Source organism: Hippocampus guttulatus, chromosome 23 (assembly GCF_054856545.1).
Source record: "Hippocampus guttulatus isolate MCC_2025c chromosome 23, RoL_Hgut_1.0, whole genome shotgun sequence".
Classification (NCBI taxonomy): Eukaryota; Metazoa; Chordata; class Actinopteri; order Syngnathiformes; family Syngnathidae; genus Hippocampus; species Hippocampus guttulatus.
Window position 1 is genome coordinate 3,805,159 of NC_141283.1, and position 16,359 is coordinate 3,821,517.

Below are 16,359 nucleotides of genomic sequence, written 5' to 3' on the forward strand. Positions count from 1 at the left end.
AGGCTTCGTTAGTAGCCCTCATCTGTAGTTCTCTGTATGGTTTTCAATCTTATTGTATTGTTCGAATATTTGATGAGAAGTGTTCTATAGGAAAGTAAACGACCCTAGGCCATCCACTCAGCTGCTATCAGCCAACGGTTGTGTATTTCGATAGTCTCTGAAATCAAGACACCGTTGACAAATTGACATTGTGCAAAACAGTTCAGCAATGCTTTGTGTGCATGTGAAGCAAATGCAATACATAATACACTTGTACATGCACTATTCACAACAATCACAAAAAAATAATAATAATTACCTGAGCATGTTCTCTATTTGGTGTTCTTTCAAACATCTTCCTGTCCCCGTAGCAGCGCTTTCATGAAACTTTCATTTGCACGCCACTCGAAAAATCACTCGCATCTCTATGATAAGGTATATTTATTAAAGTGAGCGTATGGGAGGCAGCACAATGCTCAGTTACAAAAGGCAGCAAAATAAAAAGCCCAAACAAAAAACACATTTTGATCTATTCTGTTTGTTTTGTTTTCTCATCATACTTTGACGAGTGCAGTGTCAAAGTCAAGTCAAATTTATATATATTAACTATCTGCTTTTAGCTTCCTTCATATCAAGAAAAATCAACTTCATTTCAGGTAAAGTGTCTAACTCAACAATATACAATATGCAAAAACATTTTGAAAATAAGGCTTTTTAACTTAAAAGCACAAACTATGTTTTTTTGTTTTTTTTTAACAGGCTTATATTAGAACAGTGCTTTGGAATCAGCCAAGTTTGGCCAAATCGTGGTATAATTGCACCAACTGTGAGGATTGTGCAACGTGTAAAACAGTTGGCCACAACATTAGGCACACCTGTAAAATCTCAAGTGAGATCGAATCACAGCGCTTCATCAAAGAATTTGTTTTAACACGTGTAACAATGCTGTTTTGATTTGACATCGTCAGTGAGGTAATCGTTTAAAAATACGTGCATTATTGCGGTTCTAAATTGCATCCTACAGAGCTGTTACTCATATTTTGGTTGTCATTACAATTATTTTTGTGGGGGTTACAGAACCCCCAATCATGCCATTAACCCTAGATGATTAGAATGTCCTATAAAAGGTCAATGATGTCAGTAGCTCAATTCAAAAAGTAAAACTTGCATATTGAAAACATTATACTAATTGAAAGAAAAAAAAACAATTGGCAGTAGGCCAAGTCTACCTAATTTCAGCATTTTTTAAAAATGTGTTTATGGTAATCATTTATGGTAATCTCATTCCTTCAGATGGGGAATTTGGGGTTTTCGGGAGCTGTAAACTAATAATCCTAAGAATCATAAATAATCATATCAGAAGAAGCTTGCTGTGTTTGGCATTGTTCATTACCGCCACCTACAGGATTGCAGTGGAAACACCATTGCCATGTTGATATTCGTTTCGCCTTGGCGGAGGTCTGTGCTGCACCCGGGGTGCCATTCCAGGTCAGCACTTGGTACAGAAACGTTTGCTACAGGTCTTATCGTATTGACTCTCACAAGTTGGCGTGTGCGTACCCAATGAAGTGGCCGTCGAGCTTTTAACATTTCTTGGCAGCAGGAGACGACGTGAGGACCCCCGAGGGTTGCAAAGGAGAAGGCCCTCACTGCTTAGCGACGCCCCAGATGATGAGTCCCACAACGATGGCGACGATGGCCAATACTAAAATCAGGATGCAGATCTTCTTCCGAGAGCGCCGCTTGAAAGACGAATAACGATATCACAATAAGGTCGTGAGTGAACTTTCTCTCATGCATCGCTTTTTCTCGATGGGGAGGTAACAGGGTCATTAGCTGTGTTTCGATTTCCCCACAGGTCAAAATTGGGCAATGCCTTTTTTTCTTGGAACACCTCTCTCCTTATGGCCCATTGCTTATCTTAACAGAGGTGATATTGTTTGGTCCCAGTGGCCCTTGTACATTCCATCCTGTAGACTTGGGCCCCCTGTCTCCTTATCTTAAGTCAACAGTCTCAAACTTGGGCCTTAAACTGGACAGTGATCGGCAAATTGGTGCCGTTGTTAAATCCAGCTTCTTTCACCTTAGACAGCTGGCCAAAATAAAACCTCTCCTCTCACATGAACACTTTGAGATGGTAATTCATGCCTTTGTCACATCCCGGCTCGATTACTGCAATGCCCTTTACTTTGGAGTCAGCCAGTCCTCCATTAAGCGCCTTCAGCTGGTCCAGAATGCTGCTGCTCGCCTCTTGACTGGTACTCGTAAGAGGGAGCACATAACTCCTACTCTGGCATCCCTTCACTGGCTCCCCATTCATTTTAGAGTTATTTTCAAGATCCTCTTATTTGTTTTCAAATCTCTGAATAATCTCGCGCCACCTTACCTCTCTGAGCTCATCCGCCCCTACACACCTGCCCGGCGCCTCAGGTCTGTGGACCAGACTTTATTAGAAGTACCAAGAACTAAACTGAGGCTCAGAGGGGATCGAGCCTTTTCTGTTGCTGGTCCCTCTCTCTGGAATGACCTCCCACTAAACATTCGGCAAGCCTCCTCACTGCCCATCTTCAAAACCCTCCTCAAAACTCACTTGTATTCTTTGGCATTCGACTCAGCATGACTTAGATTTGTTCTTGGTTTTACTGTTTGGTGCTTTCTACCGCCTTTATTACCGATTTGTCTTACTGTTTATTGTGCATGTTAAATTGCTCCATGTACAGCACTTTGTATGCAGCGATGGCTGTTTGAAAGTGCTCTATAAATACTGTTGACTTGACTTGACTTATCTCTTTTACCTGATAGTCGGCAGCACGCGCCAGTTGCTGCGTGGCACTCTGGACGTTCACATCTGCACTCTCCACATTGGCCTCTATAGTATCTGCGGAGCAATGACGAAAAGGAGGAGCCGACAATTTTAAATAGGATCTATTTCATGTATTCATCTGGAGGGGATGCAGATCGTAGATGTTCTCTAGGTGCTCCAACTCCCTCCCGCATAAAAAACATGCCTGTGAAGCGCATTAAAAGACTCTGACTTGCCGTACAGGAGTGAATGGGAGTGTGTGGTTGTTTATTTGTGCCCTGCAATTGGCTGCTGAGCGGCCCAGAGTGTAACTGGCCTTTCACCTAAAGTTAGTTGGCACAAACAAACCCCAACGGAAAAAAAATAGCTGGATGGATTTTCTTTCGGTTTCTGATTGGCTAAAATAGCCTAGCAGGGGTTACAGCAATACCCTTTGGCATGTATTTGAAAGTCAGTCAGATGTTGATAATGTAATCATTTTATATACAAAATTAGTCACACCAAAGATTAAGGAAAGACGGTTACTAAAAATCCATAAGAAAAATTGATCAGCAGTTTTCAAGGGTGTAGCTAAACGGTGGGTCCACTGGTTAGCACGTCCGCCTCACAGTGCAGAGGTGCAGGGTTTGACTCTGGCCTTCTTGTGTGGAGTTTGTATGTTCTCCCCATGCCTCTGTGGGTTTTCTCCGGGTATTATGGTTTCCTCCCACATTCCAAACACATGCTTAGCAGGTTAATGGAACACTCTAAATTGTCCCTAGGTGTGATTGTGAGCGCGAATGGTTGTTTGTCTATGTGTGCCCTGTGATTAGCTGACAACCAGTTCAGGGTGTACCCCGCCGACTGCCCGAGCTCGGCTGGGATAGACTACAGCATGCCCCTTGTGAGGATGAAGCGGATCAGAAAATGGATGGATAGATGGATGGATGTAGGTCAAACAACCAGTTCCCCTCCTCATGCTCCCAAGAACAATTAATATTTCAGTGTACAATATAAAACAATAAATTTCATTTTTTGTCAATGTATTTAACCATTGCACATTTTCAATTGTGACCAGCATGCTTAAGCGAGAAAGCTTACCTATCATGTCGCCTTGATCGTGCACCATCATCCCAAGGTCCTTGAAGATGTCGTTGACGTCTGTGATGTCCGACTGGAAAAGAAGAAATTGACCAAGTTTAATGTGTATTGTTGAGAACGATACCATTTAAACGGTTTCTTTTTCTATTCTTTTTTTTTTGATGGCCTGCATACCTCCAGCTGCCTGATGGCCGTCTCTCTCTCCTGAATCAACCGGAGATCATCCTCGCTGACGGCCTCATCCTGATCCTGCACCTGCATGTCACTGTGGCGACAAATTCTGCTCAAGTCCAGACCACCTCTGGATACAGTGCACTTCATAGACTCAAACATCCCGATATAGTACGCCTCCATTTTGATTAACATTCAAGTATTACCCAGTGAATTAAAAAAAAATACAAGAATAAAATACAACAACAAAAAAACATGTTGGCCAGATTGAATTGAATACAACTTTGTCAAATGTCAAACAATAACATTTCAAAGTAGAACTGACCTGTTTCTTATTAAGTTTTGAAAACGGTCTTTTTTTCCCCTCCTTACTGCAAATGCAACTAAGTAGTCAGGTTGACTAAAAGATAGAAAACATAAAATTTAGGTGGAGGTAACAAACAAAAGTACTACCTTGGGAAAGGGGTGACACTTCCATAATGCGCCTCAGGCTGGCCTCCCTATGGGAAAAGGTGAACATCACAATTTAAAAAAACATGAGCACTTCTGAAAGTATTTTGCTTTTCCTTTAAGTTTTTTTTTATTTCTTTTTTTTTTTTGGTAACCCCACCACAGGACAGTACCAGTGACGGATGCCACAGGTGGAAAACTGCTATAGCCGGCGATTTTCCTCACCAGAAAAGAGGCACATCTGTGTATTTTCTTTTCTTTTTTTTTGGGGGGGGGGGCATTTTCTAAATTCCAACCACATTGGTGTTGTTACAAAGCTACTCACCGACACTCTGGAGCTGGCTCTGACGCGGGCCACAAACTCTCGTTCTTTGTCGGCCGCCTCCCGCTGCGTCTTCTGGAAGGTGTTCAATGCCGCCGAGAAGTCGTTGAGCAATCGCTCTTTTTGGATCTTTCTTTGCCGCTGAAAGACAAAACTTTGTCAGCCCAAGTATTTATTCTCTGAAAATAAGACAGCCAGTACCTGGTCTGCGCCCACAGGAAGTGCGCTGAACACCTTGATGAGCCGGTCGGTCTCCTTGGCAAGCTGGTTACCTTGTTGCTGATTCTGCTGCCTGGCGACCAAAGACACAGTTATGGTTTTCATCCCAAACGCTTGACCACGCCAAAGATGAGCTTTGAATAAACTCACAGCATCTGTTGCAGCTGGTCGCTGTACTGATCTGTTCCAAGCAGAGTCAGCACCCTCTGTAGCTCGGAGGCTGCACATTTGTAGAGTTCACAAAATTATCAGGAATCCAATTTGATGTGGGTTTAACACACGTTTACTGTCAGACGATGGAATTCAACTCAATATGTGCTTGACTAGGAAAAAGTAGCATAGTGCAGTGTGTGTATGTCTTACTCAGCAGGGTGAGCCGCTGGATGTTGGAGCTAATGTTCTGAACCAAAGCATTGGGCTCCTCTGGAAAGCCAGCTTGGTAGGAGGCCATGATGGAAAACTGGAAGGAGAGACAGTCGAAAAAGACACGTTTTAGTATTTCTTGAATTTGTTCATTCAAACTTGGCCTTCAGTTTCAGTTCTCTGAACGAGATTGTGGACTCTTAGTGCCTTAGCAAAAGCCGCAAAGGGGTTTAACAACAAAACGGCGTTCCATAGATGACTTAGTTGTGTCGACGCGCTTCTACGCCAGTGTATGCCAAAAGCGAAAATGATTAACGCTCACGTCAACTTATTTTAAGGCATACATAAAGCGTCTACCACCCTCCCCAACGATTTTGAGCCGAATCTCTAATTCAGTGTTGCATTGAACGGCGTGTTTAGTTAGGATAATGTGCGAAAGAGTCGTCAGAGGTTTGATTTATTTTACCTCAGCAGCAGTGGAGCGGAAAGTCGCGCAAGTTACTTCCTGGTGTCCACCCGCCTTGACACGTGACGTAATAGCCCCGTGTTAAATCACGAGTCATTCCAAAAAAAGGCTTAAAATAAACGTTTCATTTTATGTATTTTAAACGCACGAAATAAAAGATGAATACATCGACAAAAAATGGTAAATATTATGCTGTTGTAATAAGTTTAGGTAGCTGGATACTTCCTGGTGTCGTCACGTGACCGCACTGTTTCGAATCAGACGATGAAAAAAATGCTGTAATGTTCAAACATAAAATTATAATAATTAACAATTTAACAAAAGCTTACAGGGGTGTCATGACGTTCCACCCATGAAATTTTAAATAATCCATGCACAAAATACTAAAACAATCAGTTTCTAAGCACTGGATGAGGAAACAAATCCAAAAGCCATCCATGGAAAACAAACAAATGAACTAACACATTCGAAAATGATGGTTTCATAATAAGCACGAATTGACATTCAAGCATTTGACACAAGTTAAAAGTGAAAATAGTTTTAGTTATAAATGAGTATTTGGCTCGTCTTAATATCGTTGAAATGTATCCATTAAGTAGTCCTGTAGCATTTATCATTTGAATATTCAGGGAAAAAAAAGTTTGAACAAAGCTAAAAAATTTAGGTAGTTTAAATGGAGATGAATTCAAACAAAAAGTTTGAACACATGCTGAAGGAGTTTCGGTGCTGAAACGACAACTGTCATTCTCCAAACAAGTTCATGTAATCACGCTTTGTTTGACTGTCAGACTTTGACTGACCTATAAATTCAACCCAAAAGGTGTCTATAAGTGTTCTTTTTGGATGCACATGTCATCACATGTTAATAGACATGCAGCCTTTCACAATACTTTGTTTTAGTAAACACAGTGCTATCTTAAACTCCTGGAACGCAGAGGCCATCATACAAGCTATAGGACGTTGGACTTTACAGATGAAGTTTGGCGAGTTTTTGAAATCGCAACAGATTATCCAGCGAGAATATACACCAATGCTATTTAGCATTATCATTAAGTTAGCGATGTAAAAGCCCATGTAAAAGTCATGTGGTTGTTTTAAATACTCGTCACTCGTATCTGAGAGCACCGCTGTATATTTGTTATGATACTTAGTTCACATTAAAGGCTTGCTAAATTGACTAAACTATAATATCCAAACTTCCCAACTGATGTAAAACAGCGACCCTGATCGTAATTGTGGTTTAATTCGACTTTTTTTTTAAAATAGCAATTCAAATGGAAATCCAAAACGGCCTACATTATGTCTGTCTAATCACCATTAGGCTATTGGATTTCTAATTCTAGCCTTGCCAATGCTAGCATAAGCTTGTTGGCAGTGGATAAAAAAGAACAAACGTGATGAAGCCACAGGAATATGAAAGAATTTATCTGACCGGTTCAGCCTTATACTCGATTGTTTTGTCCAAATAACCCTTATCTCACCGTCAGGTCCACTGACCCAAGTCACATGTATCGATATCTGCGATAACGACAGCGAGCCGAGTACAAAAGCTTGCATCACTGGCAGTCCAGTGTCTTCAGCTCTCGAGTCCTTCCTTCCTTCCTTCCACCTGCTTCAGCCATGCGACTTCTCACGGCCTCCTGCCTCCTCCTGGCGGCATCCGTCGCCTACTCGGCAGTCATCCTGGACAACGGCGCGCCCATCATGTGGGCCCAGACGGCGGCCCAGGTGAGCGACCTGCCTGTGCAGAACGACATCCTGACCCCCAACCCGTGGAGCTTCCTGCACCGCATGAGCTTCTACCGGCTGATGATCGCCGCCACCGATCCATTCATGGGCTCCATGGGCACCGGTGCTACGGAGAATCCCCTGTGGGGCTTGCCACTGCAGTTCGGGTGGATGCTGACTTCAGGTGGGATGACAAAAATGATCCTCCTTTGTAGTCCCCAAAAAAAAACGATGTTGTATCTGCCAGATCCTGGTGACTTATCATTTATCTAGAACACCATGATCCCGTTCAGGTTGTTCCCAGTCATGTCCAGTCATTTTGATACCGTTTATTGCGGCGACTAAAACTTGTCCTACATCTTGGCTGACAACTGATTTACAATTATGCATCAAGTTCTCCCACCTCTGGAGCCATCTTGGAGATTCGGTTCGGAGAGTAGAAACCAGTGTAGTTAAATGTTAAAACCTTCCATTGATTGATACAATACTGGCTAAGCCTTGTCTTGAATCATTTCCTACAGCTAGACAACCCAAGGTCTAGACCAGAGGTCTCCAAGCTCGGTGCTCAAATGGTCAGGATGGTTTCAGGTGTGATGGAAAACAGGCAGGACATCGGGCCGTGATGACAGAGCCAATTTGGAAAAGTAAAGCTAAATATCTGGATTCCACTTACATGACATGCTGCGTCTCCTGCCAGGCCGTCTTGCCGACCCAACCGGCACCACAACCTGTGGGCATCAGACCGGAGATACCATGTGCATTTCTCCCCAGAGCTGGTGGGGCTGTAAGTATGGACTGGGCTGCACTATTACAAAAACAAAAGAACAAATAAAAAATATATACTGTATATATATATAATAAATTGTGTTCTTGGTCCTCAAGGTGTGAACCACTTTTTGTCCGTTCTGCCCTTCCTTTCCGCCGCCCAGCAGGGATTCTTCGGACAAGGAGTCCAGGTACACGATGGGCTCCACAGAAAGTAGACTCCCGTGTATTAGCAATGATGCTAACTGTGATTATTACTCCATCCCAAAAATACTTATGTTACTGTACATTCAGTAGATTTTGAATTTTTCTTTTGTTTTCTATCTACATTGGAAAACAATACTATCAAATTCTTATATTGCTTTTCAGCCTTCATCTCAGCAACAATGAGACAATATAAAGCGTCCATACCAGCATACTAACGAAATGGAAGTTGTTGTTTTTTTAAGAGCATAGGCATAGCTAGCTAGCTAACTACATGTCATACTTGTGCCAGATATATCTGCTGATGCGTATAATACGAAGGCACTCAAGTTTCTATACCATGGAGTAGGTGGACTTGTGAAGGAACCCCAAGTGCTTTTTTGGGGTCTGAAACGATGAAAAAAAGTTAAACATTCTAGCGCCACAGCTGAGCTCTCAGTCTAACCACGTTTTCAGCAATGATCTTCAAACAAATACAATCTATTTACAAACAACCCTCTCTCATGTTTTTCTATCTCGGTCAGGTCCAGATGCAGGTACCTGAAGGTACGGAAGGCTACTGCACCACCTACGCTGACTGCTCAACAAGCTACGCCGATGTGATGGCTAAATGGGACGCCTTCTTCCTGGTATGTAGCGCATGCGTGATTTCCAGCTCACACTTGAGGTGTTCCACAAGGCTCCGTTGGTAGCCCACGTCTATAGTTCTCTGTATATCTCACTTGGTGGTCTCTCTGCATATCCAAAGGGCCTCAAGGCCTCCACGGAGTCCATCCTGCCCGAGAACGAGAAGAAAGACTCCATCCTCGGCCTCTACTGGGACGCCCACATGGCTTCGCTTCATGCCGCCGCAGCCTGCAGCGCCAAGTAAATCCCAATGTCCAATGAGAGCCTACAACAACTGGCTCGATTTTTGTATTTGTGGGATGCATGAATTGTGAAAAAACGCAAGTGTTTTGACGCCCTGTCAAAAGGCTTATAATTGCCTACAAATGCCACAAAATGGCCCCAAAGCACGTTTCCCATTTAAATAAAGCATTTGGCACCATTTGCGCATCAGCAAATAATGGAGCACACACTGTAACGACATGCCGACTTCAATTTTGTATTTCTTTTCCTGGCATGCAGGCAGAGTCACTACTCCGCCTCAGAGGTGAACTTTGCCTCCAGCTGGATGAACTCGGCCGAATACGTGTCTGCCGCCAATTTCCAGTCCTCCTTAGAGAAGTCCATCATGTTCCTCACCCCTTTGCCAGGACGCGTGTTGCAGGTTAGGGTGGGGCTTTGGTTGGGTTACTCTCTTTTCTACCATTTGTCATGCGATGTAAAACAATAACCTTTTTTTTTTGTTTTGTTTTGGGGTTTTTTTGTTTTTTCGAAAAGGATGGTGACCAAGCGCCCAATATTGCTGACATGACTCAGGAAGAGAACCACACACTGTCCATCTTCTCCTGGATGAAGAGCATGAACACAATGCTGGGTACGGAGTTATCAAATGAGTCGCAAATATTTTCAGTGGTGGTTACTGCCCTTCAGTGTGGCTGAGAGTAAATAAATACATATTTTGAAAAGGGCCTTTCCAACTCCGTAATGCCTCACCCAGTTGGGGTTTACTGTCAAACTAAACATAAAACAAAGAGAAATACATGTTAGTTATTTTTTTTAAATGCATAACTTTGCCTTAAAGTTCAGTAGCCCAGTGCTAACACATAATGGGAAACACTAGAGAGAGGGCTAATCAATAGCATCCATGTGGCAGTATTGTACTGCATTAAGCATACAAACGGTGACGCAATGGGCAAAGATGGTTTGAGATAAAAGTGTATCTGAAGTATATTTTTCAAACAGGGATATGTACTTCTACTAAAGTACAGTGTCTGAGTACTTTTAGCCTTTTGGCTAATCCGCAACTGTGCTGTTGCTGTTGCAGGCGGCACTCTGGTGCGCATGTGGCGCAGCGCCATGTGCTCGGTGACCACCCGAGAGAAGGGCAGAGAAATGCTGGAGCAGCTCCTGCTCAATCCCAGCTTTGCCACCAGCACCTTCCTGTCCATCATCACCGGCATGGCCACCAGCTGCTGATGGGGGGACGGATACATCATCATCCAACTAAACACCCAAACTCAATATCATTGTCTCATTTTTGTTCTTTTTTTACTTTGCAGGGAACAACACAAAATCCATCACCAGGATGGAAATCGTGCATTCTTTTGGCAGACAATAAAAAATGTCATAAGTCAAGTGTGTGTTGTCATTATTAACAACGTGGAGTTTGTTTAAATATTGATTAAAAGGTATCTTCCAAATTGTCACATAAAACTGAAAAAAAAAATTATTTTGCACACAATAAGACGCTTCGGAGAATAGTGAGTTCAGTGAATGGCCTCTTTTAAAACTGTTCATATATAGAGTACACCCCATTATAAGGCACATCGAGTAGAAGTTACAATAGTGGCCAAAGTTGTGTTATGCATCCACTAGATGGCGCTACGCTAAAGGGAATATAATACAATACAGCTTTATTTATATAGCGCTTTCACAACCACTGCAGCCGGAACAAAGCGATTTACAGAACATTTAAAATACGGCGTTCAAGAAATCAGAATATTGAGGCATATATAAGGCGCATGGAATTATAAACCGCACTGTCGGATTTTGAGAAAAATGAATGCTTTCAGGTGCGCCTTATAGTGCAGGATATAGGGTATATAGTATTGATCTAACCTTTTAAATGATTTTCAAATTACATTGCTATATTTCAGAATTGTTCACTATCTGCCAAATCACTGCGTTGTTTTGAAGTGAGCTGCTATCCACAACAGGATAGAGTAACTTCATTGACAATTAAGCATTTATTGTTCTATTGATGACAGTGGTAAAATTAGCGCCGTAAGTAAATGTAAAAAAGAAAAAATTAGTTCATCTCTTCAAACAAATTTGCCCGTGCCAGAGCAATACCATAGAGTTGGTCTTACTGGTTCAGGATCATACAGTGCAGACTGTCCAATACTGTCGAAGTCAATGATCTTGATGCCTTTGTCCAAACATCCCTTATCTCGCCGTCAGGTCGACTGACCCGCACATCACGTGGACTAACAGCTGGGAAAACGCCAGCGAGCTAAGTACAAAAGTCCAGAGGTTGCGCCATGAGCTTCAGTTCAGCGTCCTTCGCTCTCGACTCCTTCCATCCTTCCCCCTTGCTCCAGCCATGGAACGTCTCACGGCCTCCTGCCTCCTCCCCCTGGCCCTGGCGGCATCCGTGGCCTACTCGGCCGTCATCCTGGACAACGGCGCGCCTATCATGTGGGCCCAGGCGGCGGCGCGGGTGAGCGAACTGCCCGTGCAGAATAACATCCTGACCCCCAACCCGTGGAACTTCACACACCGCATGAGCTTCTACCGGCTGATGATCGCCGCCACCGATCCCTTCATGGGCTGCATGGGCACCGGTGCTACCGAGAGTCCCATCTGGGGCCTCCCCCTTCAGTTCGGATGGATGCTGACTTCAGGTGGGATGACAAGGAGGCAATCCAAAAAACGTGACCTGGTATCAGCAAGGCATCAGGCGGACCCACTTGTGGAACCATCGTGGAGACTCGGTTCAGAGGGCACATAACTGCAGTTCATTGTTGAAACACTTCAACTGATTAATTGGAATATTCGCTAAACCTTGTCCTGAATCATTCCCTCGCTAGCCGACACAAAGTCTAGATCGGGTACCTTCAAATGGCAGGCCGCGGGCCGGACCGAGTCAAGGTCACATAAACAGCAATTGTGATCCAATCTCGGGATCATATGAGACCTTGAGCTAGTGTACTATGGTAGACCTTTTGGTGATCACATGACCTTAATGAGCCAATCAAACTGTTTGTTTACTGCAAGAGATTGGCCCGATTGTTTACGCGGTTAGCTTGTTGACATGAACGTTTTAAAAATCAATGGAAGGACTAGGACTTTTTTTTCTTATTATTATTATTATAATTATCATTATTCCAGAAACCAGCGTGAAAACATTTTCCCTGGCCTTTATAAAAAGTGGAATTGTTAAGCGGCACTTCCAAAACAAACTTCCCTTAGCCGAACATATCCACTTGAAGTCTGAGGCCAGGAAACGCCAAGATAAGCAAACTGAGAAACCAATCGGGTAGCGCTACATGATTGAAAGCCCAACAAAGAGCGGCTAAATGTTCACTCCGGATAACATTGATTTTGGGACAATGTGAGCAAATATTTAGGGCTCTATTTTCGCACACAGCGCATTTGTGCCCGGGCACAAATGCCTGCGGCTCCTGCGCCTTGTCCTCGGCCGTGAGGGTGGACCGTTCAGTTGCTCTTTTCACATGAGCTGATGAGGGCTTGATTCAATGAGAGGCGAAACTTCGCCAACAGTCAAACTGCTTGATTGATTAAATCCCCGAGTATGTAAGCTAGACAACCTCGATCAAGAAAGCTGAATTTCTGGATTCCGCCAACATGACATTTATCACCGCCAGGCCGTCTCGCCGACCCAACCGGAGCCACAACTTGTGGGCTGGAGACGGGAGATGCCATGTGCATTTCTCCCCAGAGCTGGTGGGGCTGTAAGTACGGAAATGTGGTGCACTATTCCAAATAAAAAGCACCCAAATAATAAATGGTCTTCTTGGTTGTCCAGGCGTGAACCATTTTGTGACTGCGTTGCCCTTCTTGTCTGCTGCTCAGCAGGGAATCTTCGGACAAGGAGTCCAGGTACGCGATGAACTCTGACAAACTTGGACACTACGTCACGCCAATGTGGAACCCCAGTCCACATGTGGGCTGTCACATCTGAATACAGTGGTACCTCTCCTTACGAACGTCTCTTCATACGAAATGTTCAAGTTACGAAATGCCTCAACAGGAAAATATCGCCTTTTGTTTCGAAAAATATTTCAAGATACGAAAGATAAAAATACAGTATGGTCTGCGACTCGCAGCTCCAAGTTTCCTGAACGCAACATACTTCTAGCTGCTCTGCCATTGGCTATTACCTAGCCTCTTCCTGGCTTCCCATTGGCTAAGAGGGACCTCTACCGTATGTATCTGTGTATACTGTAGATAGATAGATAGACAGATAGATATGTGTCTATGTAGCGCCCTCGTCATTCGCCCCTCGGGCCATGAGGCGTTCCGATAGGTTAACGTCAATGTGAATCACCCAGAAAAAGTGTTCACCAGTCCGGCGATTGCTCACACTGCTGATGTTTGCCTTGGACATTTTCGAAGGATTGTTATAAGCCGACAGAAGCAAACGTCCTTGGATCAGTTCTTGACAAAATGCCAGGAAAAAAAAAACACTTCCGAGAGAGAACATTAACTAAAGAGGGCAAAAAACGATGAGGACGCAGTTAAAAGTTAAATGACCATCATTGTTATTCTTTACTCTATTCTTTTTTTTTTTTTTTTTTTTTACAATTTGCACAACTCTATAATCTAATTGTAACATGTATTTGTTTCATATTGTGATGCATTTGTATGCTCCAGAAAACATTTATGTCAGAATTTTGGGGGGCTTGGAAAAGATTAGGGCATTTACATGGAAAACGCATCTCTACTTAAAAAAAAATTCTAGTGAAGAAATTTATTCCAGAACCAATTAATTTCGTAAGTAGAGGTACCACCGTACTCCACACTGCTTCTTGCTCTTCCACTTTGCTCTCTGATAATGAGCCCCCCCCCCCTCAATCTTTGCACGCTTCAAACTGTATAATTTACTGTTCAGTCAATAAATTGACTTTAAATGAACTTTAAGTACGGAGCGAGATTACTTTTTCCATCTCGGTAAGGTCCAGATGCAGGCACCTGAAGGTTCAGAGGGCTACTGCACCACCTACACCGACTGCTCAACCAGCTACCCTAATGTGATGATGAAGTGGGACGCCTTCTTCCAGGTATGAAGCGCATGCGTGATTGCAAGCCTGCATTGTGGGGTGGTGGGGTCTCACTTGGTGGTCTCTCTGCATGTTCGAAGGGCCTTAATGCCTCCACAAACGCCCCCCTGCCCGAGAACGAGAAGAAAGATTCCATCCTAGGCCTCTACTGGGACGCCCACATGGCTTCACTGCAAGCTGCCGCAGCCTGCAGAGCCAAGTAAACACTTATCTTCTTCTGCTCGACATGAGCCGACAAAGCATTGCTTAGACCTACAAAATCATAAATGCTCTTATAGCTTGCACTCCTTGCGCGGTTTTATTTTTATTTTTTTACTTTCACGACACAAGAACTAATAAATATAATGAAGTCAAACAAGCAAGGCTTGAACGCCATCTTGTGCCATCCAAGAGCATAAGAGAGTGAATGGCTGAGTTTTTCAGCAAATAACGGAGCAGAGGTTCCCTGAAAAATCTGCAAGTAGGCAACTCTTGCACACACGCCGACTTCACTTTTGTATTTTTCCCTGGCATGCAGACAGAGCCACTATTCCGCCCCTGAGGTGAACTTCGCCTTCAACTGGCTGAACTCGGCCGAGTATGTGGCCGCCGCCAATTTCCAGTCCACCCTGGAGAAATCTGCCGTGTTCCTCGCGCCTTTGCCAGGACGCGTGCTCCAGGTTAGGGTTGGGGTGGGGTAGAGTTACTGTCTTACATTCTTCATGCGATGTAAAACATTAACAATCTTTTTTAACTGGGATTTTTTTGCTTGTTTTTCTAATTGGACTTGAAAGGAGGGTGACCAAGCACCCAACATAGCTGACATGACTCCGGAAGAGAACCACATGCTGTCTGTCTTCAGCTGGATGACGTACATGAACACCATCACAGGTAAGCACTTTCAATCAAAACATATGCAGAGGTGGATTGCGATACGAATGACCAATGACGTTGTTGCAGGCGGCGCTCTGGTGCGCATGTGGCGCGGCATCATGTGCTCGGCGGCCATGCGAGAGAAGGGCAGAGAGATGCTGGAGCAGCTCCTTCTCAATCCCGGCTTTGCCAAAAACACCTTCTTTTCCATCATTACCAGCATGGGCACAAGCTGCTGAGGGGAAGTACAGCCACTGCAACTCGGCTTGTGTATCATGAAACTATTTTTTTCTTGTATTAAAAAAAAAAAGTGCATCACCCAGATACAAGTACATAATTCTTTTACCAGCCAATGAAAATATTAAGTCCTATAAGTGTGTGCTGTTATTATTAACACAATGGAGTTGGCATTAAGTCTTTTTTTTTTTTGGCTTTTCATTGTGTCACAAGGAGTCTTCCAAATTTCAATATAAAACAACAATCTAAAATGTATATCTTTTTAAAAGCAAGACGGTAATCTATATGCACTGGACCCTCGTATATTAGCAATTGCAACGTCTTATTCGTTGAAAAGGCTTCTTATTAAATGACCATGTGTTGTAGAAAATCATTCATTTTCATTTATGCCTATATAGCGAAATATTACGTTAATATTTGAAACACAATGTTATGCCCATTAAAAACGACAACAGCAACAAGAACAAATAGTCAAGTTCAATTCCATTACATTTCAGGTTTCCTTAGTTTATAGTCATTTCATTCGAGGACGAATTTAAAACGTTTTATCGTCTTACCTTGATTTGTGTGGTTTTTTACTTCACCTGCAATAGTCATCTCATTAGAGGTCGAATTTAATAAAACGTTTATCGTCTTACCTTGACTTGTGCAATCTTTCACTTTACTTGTAAAAAATCTAATTTTATTATTATTATTATTGGAGCTTCAAATGTCTCTCAGTCTTAAAAAGACGAGAAACTCCCATGAGTTGTTTTATGTTCATGCCCCCGCTGTTTAGTCGGAGGAAGCCAAAGAAACGAACTAGCTGGCT

At 43.2% G+C, this 16,359-nt stretch overlaps 3 protein-coding genes across 4 annotated transcripts; 2 read left to right on the forward strand and 1 right to left on the reverse strand.

The window, feature by feature from the left end:
- Positions 1-403: 403 nt before the first annotated feature.
- On the reverse strand, positions 404-10,531 carry LOC147185771 (syntaxin-7-like). 2 transcript variants are annotated; one of them, XM_086104120.1, is made up of 10 exons: positions 8,255-10,531; positions 5,388-5,484; positions 5,175-5,244; positions 5,007-5,097; positions 4,809-4,946; positions 4,487-4,533; positions 4,037-4,127; positions 3,863-3,935; positions 2,775-2,857; positions 404-1,721 (listed from the first exon to the last, which is right to left on the reverse strand). In XM_086104120.1, exons 2-10 carry the CDS (start codon positions 5,473-5,475, stop codon positions 1,626-1,628), a joined length of 777 nt encoding a protein of 258 aa, XP_085960246.1. In that variant the 5' UTR covers positions 5,476-5,484; positions 8,255-10,531; the 3' UTR covers positions 404-1,625. The 2 variants fall into 2 exon arrangements, with proteins under 2 accessions (XP_085960246.1, XP_085960245.1); XM_086104119.1 differs by lacking the exon at positions 8,255-10,531 and adding an exon at positions 5,854-5,923.
- LOC147185772 (protein LEG1 homolog) lies at positions 7,467-10,665 on the forward strand. Its single transcript, XM_086104121.1, has 8 exons — positions 7,467-7,765; positions 8,279-8,365; positions 8,464-8,537; positions 9,075-9,179; positions 9,299-9,417; positions 9,679-9,820; positions 9,934-10,030; positions 10,481-10,665. The coding sequence occupies exons 1-8, from the start codon at positions 7,474-7,476 to the stop codon at positions 10,630-10,632; spliced, it is 1,068 nt and encodes a 355-aa protein (XP_085960247.1). The 5' UTR covers positions 7,467-7,473; the 3' UTR covers positions 10,633-10,665.
- A 1,041-nt stretch (positions 10,666-11,706) lies between these two features.
- LOC147185773 (protein LEG1 homolog) lies at positions 11,707-16,185 on the forward strand. The gene is made up of 8 exons (XM_086104115.1): positions 11,707-12,059; positions 13,044-13,130; positions 13,205-13,278; positions 14,355-14,459; positions 14,540-14,658; positions 14,977-15,118; positions 15,233-15,329; positions 15,399-16,185. Exons 1-8 carry the CDS (start codon positions 11,759-11,761, stop codon positions 15,548-15,550), a joined length of 1,077 nt encoding a protein of 358 aa, XP_085960241.1. The 5' UTR covers positions 11,707-11,758; the 3' UTR covers positions 15,551-16,185.
- The last annotated feature ends 174 nt before the right edge of the window (positions 16,186-16,359 follow it).

What these genes read in the sequence shown, in the direction of transcription:
- LOC147185771 (XM_086104120.1), bottom strand. Translation starts at nt 5,475, where the DNA reads ATGGCCTCCTACCAAGCTGGCTTTCCAGAGGAGCCCAATGCTTTGGTT. An exon ending in GAGCCAGCTCCAGAGTGTCG is followed by an intron (nt 4,534 to 4,808) that starts GTGAGTAGCTTT and finishes CTTTTCCCATAG; the next exon opens with GGAGGCCAGCCTGAGGCGCA. An exon ending in AGTGTCACCCCTTTCCCAAG is followed by an intron (nt 4,128 to 4,486) that starts GTAGTACTTTTG and finishes TTGTCGCCACAG; the next exon opens with TGACATGCAGGTGCAGGATC.
- LOC147185772 (XM_086104121.1), top strand. Translation starts at nt 7,474, where the DNA reads ATGCGACTTCTCACGGCCTCCTGCCTCCTCCTGGCGGCATCCGTCGCC. An exon ending in CGGGTGGATGCTGACTTCAG is followed by an intron (nt 7,766 to 8,278) that starts GTGGGATGACAA and finishes GTCTCCTGCCAG; the next exon opens with GCCGTCTTGCCGACCCAACC. An exon ending in TCCCCAGAGCTGGTGGGGCT is followed by an intron (nt 8,366 to 8,463) that starts GTAAGTATGGAC and finishes TTGGTCCTCAAG; the next exon opens with GTGTGAACCACTTTTTGTCC.
- LOC147185773 (XM_086104115.1), top strand. Translation starts at nt 11,759, where the DNA reads ATGGAACGTCTCACGGCCTCCTGCCTCCTCCCCCTGGCCCTGGCGGCA. An exon ending in TCTTCGGACAAGGAGTCCAG is followed by an intron (nt 13,279 to 14,354) that starts GTACGCGATGAA and finishes CATCTCGGTAAG; the next exon opens with GTCCAGATGCAGGCACCTGA. An exon ending in GCCGCAGCCTGCAGAGCCAA is followed by an intron (nt 14,659 to 14,976) that starts GTAAACACTTAT and finishes CCTGGCATGCAG; the next exon opens with ACAGAGCCACTATTCCGCCC.